Source organism: Cibotium barometz, chromosome 57, assembly GCF_041138505.1.
Source record: "Cibotium barometz isolate CiBa-2024 chromosome 57, ASM4113850v1, whole genome shotgun sequence".
Lineage (NCBI taxonomy): Eukaryota > Viridiplantae > Streptophyta > Polypodiopsida > Cyatheales > Cibotiaceae > Cibotium > Cibotium barometz.
The window spans coordinates 16735974-16746186 of NC_141102.1; the positions used below are offsets into that span (position 1 = coordinate 16735974).

At 36.9% G+C, this 10213-nt stretch overlaps 1 protein-coding gene across 1 annotated transcript; it reads right to left on the reverse strand.

The window, feature by feature from the left end:
• Window positions 1-3209: 3209 nt before the first annotated feature.
• Window positions 3210-5055, reverse strand: LOC147606508 (uncharacterized). Its single transcript, XM_086791955.1, has 3 exons — window positions 4643-5055; window positions 4196-4467; window positions 3210-3931 (listed from the first exon to the last, which is right to left on the reverse strand). The coding sequence occupies exons 1-3, from the start codon at window positions 5026-5028 to the stop codon at window positions 3249-3251; spliced, it is 1341 nt and encodes a 446-aa protein (XP_086648081.1). The 5' UTR covers window positions 5029-5055; the 3' UTR covers window positions 3210-3248.
• Window positions 5056-10213: the final 5158 nt, after the last annotated feature.

Consider the following 10213-nt stretch of genomic DNA (forward strand, 5'->3'; position numbering starts at 1 on the left):
TACTGGTGCCTCTCGAAGAGCTCCCGACAAGGGTGTAGTAGCCAACACAAAGGGGAAAGAGTAGATGAACCTCTTACCCTCGTGCTACTTCCTCTTCTTCTCTTTCTTGCCACTCATCCCTTACTCTGATACCATAAAAATATGTAGGGGAGAAGAGAGCTTGAGCTCTTGTAAGTACACACACACTCACACAAACCCTAGAAGAGAACACACAAGGTGAGAGGCTGAAAGTTCTTCACACAACCAAAGAGGTCTACAAAGACGATAAAGTGACTAACACACATAATAGAGTATACACAAGCGGTCCATAATGTGAACACGCTAAGTGGAGTTGGTAGCTGTTGTGGAGTAGTCGGTGTAGTCCAGCTGTAGAATCTCTGGCGAAGAAATATCGGTGCCAGCTACCAAACCCACCAGTGATGTAAATGTCAAACGGTTATGCATGCGCCTCATGAGTGTCAGCCCATGTAGAGCTTGACATATCAACATTATATACCCCCTAGAGCATAGGAGAATGGCCCTAGGGCCAATCTATATGTCCTTATGCTTGGTATAATGGCCCTAGGGTCATTCTATATCTCCTTAGACTTCAAAAAATGTGCTTGCTAGAATGGCCCTAGAACTATTCCATACCCCCTTGTGCATGTTAGAATAGTCATGGGGCCATTACATATCCTTTTGTGCAACAATGTGTAGGAAATATCACGAATGGTTGCAGGGCTTCCTAAGTGCAAGGAATATCAATAATGGTAAGTATAGACAATGGCCCTAGGGCCATTCTATATCATGGAGAACACCATTGAAACTCATGGTATAAACGTTATTTAAAATAAGCATTAGATGAGACAAGTATGCTAATGAGATAGAAAAGAGGGACACTAGCAAATAAGACAAGCAGAACTTGATGTCATTACTTAATCAAAATGTTATTTATGTCAAAATTTGTACATGGCCTCAAGGGGACACACAATCTCTAGATGAGGTTAACTTGAGTGTGATGTTTAAACTATAGAAAACTTCATTTCTTAAACTATTGATGCATAATTGAGATCTCGAACTAATTTATTATTTTTATCTATATTTTTAAAAAAATTATCTCAAACTAATGTGATGTTTTTATCTCAAACTAATGTGATGTTTTTATCTATAATTATTTAGTACTTTTTAAATGTTTAGAAATATTATTTTTGAGTAAGTTATTTAGTTATAAAGTGTAGTAGAAGTTTTTTATTTTTAAAAATTATGACCTAAGTAAGTGTTGATGTGAAATTTATAAGTGTTCTTAGAAATGCTCCAAATATCTCTCTCTCTCTCTCTCTCTCTCTCTCTCTCTCTCTCACACACACACACACACACACACACAAAATGGCATGTGTGTGTGTGTATAGATGCCCAAATAATAGTGCAATATTCTCTAGTACATATAGCAAAAAATACTTTAAATTTCTCTCTCTAGTCTCTCACTCAAAGTTCACATGTGTGTCTTTAGATATCTACATAATAGCACAATATTCTCTAGTATATATAGAACTCATTAGAAGAGCAACACTCAGTAAAATAAAAAACTTGATTTAATCATTGTATTTATCTTTATAAAATCTCATCTTCCTCTCCTGAAGAACTAGGAAGTGTTAGATCCTACTAGATATGTTCATTTTTTTTCTATAACCTATCTAGCAAAATGTTTTTTGGCTATATAGGAATGTGTTTAAAGTTCCTTTTTAAGCTTGCAAACTACTTAAGTCTTATACCAGTGAGTTAAGTCTTATACCAGTGAGTGCACTCTTGGTCAATCGTGTATCTCTCTTGCTAGGAAAACACGTCCTCTTAAGACAACCAAACACAAGAACTTTAAGTAGCACGTCATAAGAAGACAACCAGTAGAAGAAGGCGAGCATGACAAAAGCTAATTGTACTGCCCACCAACTGACAAAAGCTGATTGTACCACTTGTAGAACATGAAGGTTGTTGTGATGTATAACCTTTCCTTTATATAGGAAGGGGAGTGTGCGGGGTGGAAGCCCAAAAACTAGCAAAATGTTAAAAAATTTGGGATCAATAATATTTATTTATATTAATAGTTCAAAAGTTGTCATACAACCAAAACCAGAATACCACTTGCCACTCTTTCTCCACCTCATTCAAAATTTAATAAATATAAATATTATTGACATATAGAGTGAGCCCCATATATATTATTGTATTGGCAAATAAATAATGGCTTGGGTGTATATCTTCCTTGTATTCATTATCCCTCGAGAGTTCAGAATTATTGTCTAGAAAGCGATGGATAAATTTTCAAAGGCTTTGCCGGCGCTATTTGAGGCAATGTCACGCGGAATTTGACTTGTGCAATTACGTATTATATTTTGCAAGAGACCCTTATATATTTGGTTGAAAATGAGCGCGAGCTCCTCGAGAATCATTTCATTCATGAATATATATATTATATTGAGGGGGACAGAAAGGAAATAAATGAGATGAAAAAATTAGCGAGAACCTTGTAGGCAAGCCCATAGGATTATTATAGCGTTCAGCGTGATTATTATGATGACTATATAATAGGATAAAAAATGTATATAAAAATATGTGCATGCAGCCCAATTAAGAACTTGCTTTCAGTTTCGTGGAGTTAACGCTACTAATAAGGTTTTAAAGCAGAAATCTTGACGAATTAATTGAGTTAATTCTTTGTTGTCCCCCATTTTTGTTTTCGATTTCTTCCACTCCCACACGATAGCTTAAATAAAAAGGAATAGCAATTTATATTTTTTTAATCCAGAGATCAAGGGCTTGGGGAGAAATGAGGACAAATTGCTATGGACTTTTTTTCTTCTTCCATGATTGCCCTTTAAAATCAATTGACTCGGCTTCTTTTTGTCTTTGCCAAGTATCACGATTATATATGTTCTCTGTGGATGAATAATTAGACATAAATGAAACCCTCGATGATTGCCGTTAAAAATCAATTGACTCGGCTTCTTTTTGTCTCTGCCAAGTGTCACGAATATATATGTTCTCTCTCGATGAATAATTAGACATAAATGAAGAGAAGATAATACTAGTCAAAAGTACATATTCTGTGAGATTATGTGGATTGCAACCTTATAGCTGTAGTCAACTTGTATTGATTTTTCATAAGGCTATTTGAGGATTTAGACTACCCGTAACTTAAGTGTGCTGGCTGGATAACTTGGTTACACTTTTTTGAGAGTTGTTGGGGCGCTCTACTCCCTCACCTTGGGCAATCAGAGGTCCAAGGATAATGGTTCATCTTGGGCGCACATTGTCTCTCTGAGAGAGTTGTTGGGGAATTCCTGTCCCTCACCTTGGGCAATCAGGTGGTCCAAGGCTGCTGGCCCGTCTTGGGCGCACATGTCTATGAGAGAATACATGAAAATGGAAACGATAGACATGGTGAAGAGAAGGGAGAAAATATAGAAAAAATACCCACAGCGCCACACTATTAATTTGGTGTCTCGACAGAGGTCCAAATGCCATTTCACCTGCTGCCTCTTGAGAAATAAGAAGAGCCCAGAGAGTATAACGTCCAGAAACAAGTGAGTGCTGCATGCCGTTGATAGATGAACATAGAATGCTCCCCGCCTTCCCTTGATCTTTACATGATTTTGAGTCTCCCTGGGGTAGGAGTCATGGACGTAACTGTACTTGTTGTCGAGCTTCAACATTGCGTACAACGGTCCTACTGTGAAACTCATTCCACTGAGTGCTATGCACTCCACCGCTCGTAGCCACACCCGACGTTGCGCCTGCGCCGTCATCACCATAAAATGAATGAAGTTGCTCACAATCCCCACCCCCAATAAGGGCAAAATATATTTGCGGCTGCGGTGACCGTGCACTTGAGGCGCTAGAGCCGTAATCATAAATCCTTGACATCGTAACAGCATAGACGCGAAGACGTACATACCTGCATGAGAGTCCATGTCCTCAAATTAATAATTGTTACCTACACCATCCATCCGCATAATTACATATATACATATTGATTATACCTCCTTAATTCATTAGTTCAGCGATGGAATTGCACAAGAGAGTGACAATTTTGGAGAACCGGAGGCGAAATTAAATCCTACTCTAATCCTAGTTTAGGAATCACATGAACATGAATTACATATACTTGTGATTAATTTGCAACCGAAGAAAAAACAGCAATGTTCTCTTTCTTTGCTACCTCCTGCGAGAGAGATTCCAAGCCTCGCCACCAATGATGCTTTCTTGTTACTCACAAGTCTCACAGCAGTGGCTCCGTTGTATGCGACATTAATGAGGGAAGCCAATATCGAGAAGTAAATGGTTAATGAGTCGCCGGTTAACGAGCGGCTTTTCAAGCCGCTGTGAGGACCCAAGAGAACGAAAGTTTGGAGCATGAGTTGAGGAGCAGCTTCCAAGGCAGCAGCCAGTATATAGTAAGTGGGCTTGATGCTCGACTCCAGACAATGAGTCCTGTGCAGAAGAAGCAGAAGCAAAAAGACCAGTCCGAGTTATCGCTTAATATAACTGAAGTCTAATAATTTTGTTATGGTATGTGATTAACAACATATTACAAACAGCATAACAGCACACACACAGAGAGAGAGAGAGAGAGAGAGAGAGACGCATCAAAGCAGCTTCAGTTTACCCGCGGCAGGTGCATGTCATCCAGATGAGCTTTGCGAGTCTCCACAATTGAATCAACGGGAAAAAATATGCTTGGAAGAGAGGTTGTTCCTCTGGTGGAAGGGTGAACCAGAAGATAACTGCGTTCAGAACGTGAGCAGTTATCATCATGCACACAATGGCGGTAAAAGCTCCAGAGGCCCCTGTGTACCCCGCTCGATTATCAAAACTGCGATAATCTTTGGCCGCCAATATGGTGGTGGCAAAATCGAGAAGGTAGAAAACGGAGGAAAGAAGGATGTTGGAAGCGATCCAGTAATCATAAAGCTCCTTCTGAGAATTAGTACGGGTTTCAGTCTGTTCTTCTGAGATACCTACAGCCACTTGCTTTTCAAGTGCCTGCCTCATAGATAAGGGTACCTGGCACTACCTGCAAACGCTGGCCAAAGCTATGTGAAGCTTGGTGTGATGATAATTGTTAATTTGTAAAAAACTTGGCAAAATATTGTCAAACTAGTCCTTGAAATAAAGTCAAAAGCAAGAATTTTCAAACTAGTCCTTGAAAGAAAGTCAAAAGCAAGTATAATTGCCTTCTAGCCTCTAGTGTAATTAAGAAAAACCAGCTGAGATTTTAAGTAGCTCATAACTCTTATTTTAAGGGATGATTTTTCATAACTCGGCATCGTAGAGATTTCGAAAAACAAAAACCAGATAAATTTTAGAGTTCTTATTTTGATTGGTTGAAAAATCTATTTTTTTCGAGCATTGCGTGGAGACACGATGATGGTTAATGCCATCCAAAATCAACATGATGATGGGCAAAACTTGGTCATAACTTTCATGTCGTAGCTCTAATTAGAAAGTTGTATAAAGAAAAATAATCTATTTTGTATGATCTATTCAACATGCATTAGAAATAAGATTTTGATCTGGTCCAAAGACCCTTTCACCAACCAAAGAGTCCTTGGAGACATGATGAGACATGACGATTGTAAAAGGAATAGTCAACCCGTATCTCACATCAATGAGTTGTGGAGGGAGAATTTTTTTGAAGTAGATGATAGTTTGAGAACTTTTGCACTTCCAAAAATAATTGAGAGAGAGAGATAGCCACCATGTCAAACCCTAAGCTTATAAATAATAATGTTTTATTTCTTGTATGCCTTCGGACATTAAAAAAAACGAGTTCTTTGAAGAATTAGTGTATTTTTTTAATTAAAATTTTACTTCAAATAAATGTAAACTAAAATAGGTTTACTTTAGAGCTAGAAAATGTTGCCAAGCTGTGAGATCCCTGTTCCCACCGAGCAACGGATTCGGGGTACTAGCAGCGGAAGTAGCACTTCTCGCGCGGGACAGGGGTCCCACACTCGGGGCCTCGCCCACGGATATCCGGACAAGAGACTAATCCGTCGGTTTGTCCAAAACCGAAACCGGAAAAACTTCCTTTACCCGGAAAGCACGGGCGATTCCACCAGGATAACTCTTTACTCTAACGTAGTCAAGATCATTACTGATCAAACTGATCTGACTTCATCTTTAACGGTACTTGGTCAAATCAAGGAAGAACTTGCACTTGGATCATTGGGATCAACGCTTTTTTCCCCATCAAGAGGCACAGCCGTTGATTCCTATCCATAGAACAATTTCTATCCGGGATTTACTTCATCTATCGTAATAATAGAAATTAAATCTCGATTTACGGATCCATCAGTCCAGCCTAACCCCATCCGATCCCATGGGTCAGCCAACCGCCCAACCACTGTAGTGATGGGATCCAATTTGGAATTTGGTTAGGTTTTGTCCCGGGTACCAAGGAAAAGAGTTCCAAGGCCCCCTAGCCGGAAGTTCATGCAAACATAAAACTAGTCATACCACTTACACACCCAATATGAAATTGCCTTTTTCTTAGCATCAACTAGCTTTAAAACAATCCTTTAATAAAACCATTATGTCACTGATGACAATCCTCAAAGTCTCTGGTTGAATCCTTATTTCCAGTCATTCTTTCATCGGTATACTTATGGCATCATTGGCAACCAAAACGCTCACCACCTGTTCTCTCAGGGGCCTTTTCCATGGTTCCTAGCTCATAGTAACCGGCAATATATTCATATAATAGAATGGAGTCTCCGTGGAAGATCAGCAAGATCAACCCACAGATCCATATAAAAGAGCCATGGACTCATCTGTTGAGGACCAGCAAGGTCAATCAACCAGATCCATGCCCGGTTTCAGAAAATAACTCTTACTCCTTATTCCAATATCTTCCACGACGCACGTGTGGGTATCTTCGGCGACCCAGAGCCCGAGCACCGTATGGTCAGCACCCTCTAGGATCCTTCGCAGGTGACCTAGCGCTTCACTCATAGGCCGCTTCCTTGGTCCCTCATCCACCGTACCGGAAGCTCACCATTTAAATCGAGCCGAGGCTGGTCAAGACCTCGATCGACCTTGCTACGCGAGACGTCCTCCATTGACTCTCCGTCAGCAGTTGCAACTTTATCAGTTCAGTCTTCATGACCTTAATCCTCAAGACGGTCAAAATGCTTCTCCAGCATTCTTGACATAAAACAGTCATTTACAAACAGTCACAAATACAGTTTCTATAACGAACTCTTGTCTTTCCATATTATCCACTCTCGGACCACATTACTTATTCCACATTCCATTCAGTGTGTACTCGTTCTCATCCATTCACTCATATAGACTACATTATCTCACATACATCTTCATATTCATTATTCTACATACATATCCATGTTCGTACGTCCACATCATACATCCAATTTCACATTCATACATACGCATCTACATGCATACATCCACATCTACATTCATACATCCATACCTCCATTTCCACATCCACACATCCACATTCATATTCATACATCCACATTCACATGCATACATCCATTTTCACATCCTCATTCATACATCCACATTCACATACATACATCCACATCCGTATCTACATCCATACATTCACATCCACCTCTTCATTCACAATCACATCCATACATCCACATCTACATACATACATCCACATTTGTATCTACATCCATACATTCACATCCACCTCTTCATTCACAATCACATCCATACATCCACATCTATATACATACGTCCATTTTTACATCCTCATTCATACATACACATCCACATACATACATACACATCCGTATCTACATCCATACATCCACATCCACATCAACATTCACATTCATACATATACATCTACATGTATACATCCACATCACATTCATACAACCATATTACATCCATTCTCGTTCTAACACATCCCATATACATCTTAACACATCCTAACTCATCTTAACACATTCTATCACATCTCATACACATCTTATCACATCTTTTTACATCTCATACACCTCTTATCACATCCTATCACTTTCCATACGCATCTTATCAAATCTTATCACATCTCATACACATCTTATCACATCTTTTTACATCTCATACACCTCTTATCACATCCTATCACTTTCCATACGCATCTTATCAATTCTTATCACATCTCATACACCTCTTATACATCCTATCACTTTCCATACGCATCTTATCAATTCTTATCACATCTCATACACCTCTTATCCCATCCTATCACTTTCCATACGCATCTTATCAATTCTTATCACATCTCATACACCTCTTATCACATCTTATCACATTTCATATCTTTTTTTTTAAAGAGAATTCTTTTATTTGATATAAGATTTCTCTACACATTTATTTATACATAAATTCCATTTAAGGAGACTAACACTTTCGAAATTAAAATCAATCTTTTATGCATCTTCTTATGCATAATTTCAATTTGGTAGGGAATTACACTTTTAGAATAAAAGAATTTCTCTTATGCATCTAAGTTAAGCATAAAATCCATTTATGAGGAAAATCACACTTTTAGTATAAAAAGAATATCTTTTATGCATACCTATATGCATGAAATCCAATATGATAAAAGTAACACTTTTGATATAAATTTTTTTTTTATGCATACTTCTATGCATGAAAATTAAAAATGATAAAAGTAACACTTTTGATATAAAAAATTTTCTTTTATGCATACTTCTATGCATGAAAATTAAAAATGATAAAAGTAACACTTTTGATATAAAAATTTTCTTTTATGCATACTTCTATGCATGAAAATTAAAAATGATAAAAGTAACACTTTTGATATAAAAATTTTTCCTTTATGCATACTTCTATGCATGAAAATTAAAAATGATAAAAGTAACACTTTTGATATAAAAATTTATCCACTATGCATACTTCTATGCATGAAATAAAAATGGTAAAAATAACACTTTTGATATAAAAACTTATCCTTTATGCATGATATTAAAATTCAATTTCTCCATGATTGTAATGAAATTCTTTCAATTAATCTAGGATGATAATTCCTAGAATATGGTAGGAAGTCCTTTTTTTATGCTTTGAATGAAATTATTTTATGCATAATTTTTATAAAAATTTTGCCATAGCTCCGCTGTGCTATGACTGATAAATCTCAATTTTTCTAAGGGATAATGCTTATCATTAAGGAAATAATTAAAATGATCTCTAATTGGATTATTAATCCATAATGGATTGAATCATCAATATACATAAACTAAAAGCATAGAAAAAAGCCATTAATTTGACCTCAAGCATAGCTTAATCTTGGGTTAAGGAAAAGCTTTATGAAAAGCTTGATTTGGATTGAGAACGGGTCATGAGTATGACCATTTCTTGAGTGAGAGAGAGAATTTACATAAAAATCATTAGAATTTAAACATAAATGAAAATTAACTTCAATAGCATTTATTAAATTATGTAACTCTTCACTACTATTCAAACTTCAATAGCATTTAAAAAACCATACCAATTAAACTTCTCAAGCTTGAGAGGGGTTGAGAAGAGAGAAACATTGAGAAATTATAGAAAGATCAATATTCACTAATTACCTTACAACTTGCTTGATTCTTTGTTCACGGTAGAGGCCCCCAACCAATCAATTGGTTAAGTATGTTGATGGAGCCACTAATGGGGATTGAAGAAAGAGGGAAGCTCCAAAAACTAGTGAATTATTAAATGAATTCACAGTTCTTGGCTTAGGTGGAGTAGAGTAACGATGCATAAACACTATCTATTTTTCAACAAGGGGGAGGCTTCTATTTATAGGAAAAATTGAGCTCCTAACCAAACAAACTGATTCTAGAATTTTCTAAATCAGTTTGGTCAATATTTGACCATTTTTAGGTCAGTTAAGCTAACTTTTTGGAACTAGACTTGAATGAGGAGAGAGGAGAGATGAAATATCTCAATTTTTATGAGTTTAAAACTCATTCAAGCATGTGAAATATGCACCTCCTTTAAAGAACTCCCCTTCCTTACATATGTGTCATAATGGAATCATTTTAATATTGCTCATAGTTTTTTTTACTAATAAACCTTGTACATTTTCAACTCTTCATCTTATGTGAAATATGCACCTCCTTTAAAGAATTCCCCTTCCTTACATATGTGTCATAATGGAATCATTTTAATATTGCTCATAGTTTTTTACTAATAAACCTTGTACATT

Excerpts from the sequence above, each read along its gene's own strand:
- LOC147606508 (XM_086791955.1), bottom strand. The coding sequence starts at position 5,028 with ATGAGGCAGGCACTTGAAAAGCAAGTGGCTGTAGGTATCTCAGAAGAA. Across the intron at positions 4,468-4,642 it reads ATGACATGCACCTGCCGCGG|GACTCATTGTCTGGAGTCGA; the intron begins GTAAACTGAAGC and ends TCTTCTGCACAG. Across the intron at positions 3,932-4,195 it reads TGGAATCTCTCTCGCAGGAG|GTATGTACGTCTTCGCGTCT; the intron begins GTAGCAAAGAAA and ends ACTCTCATGCAG.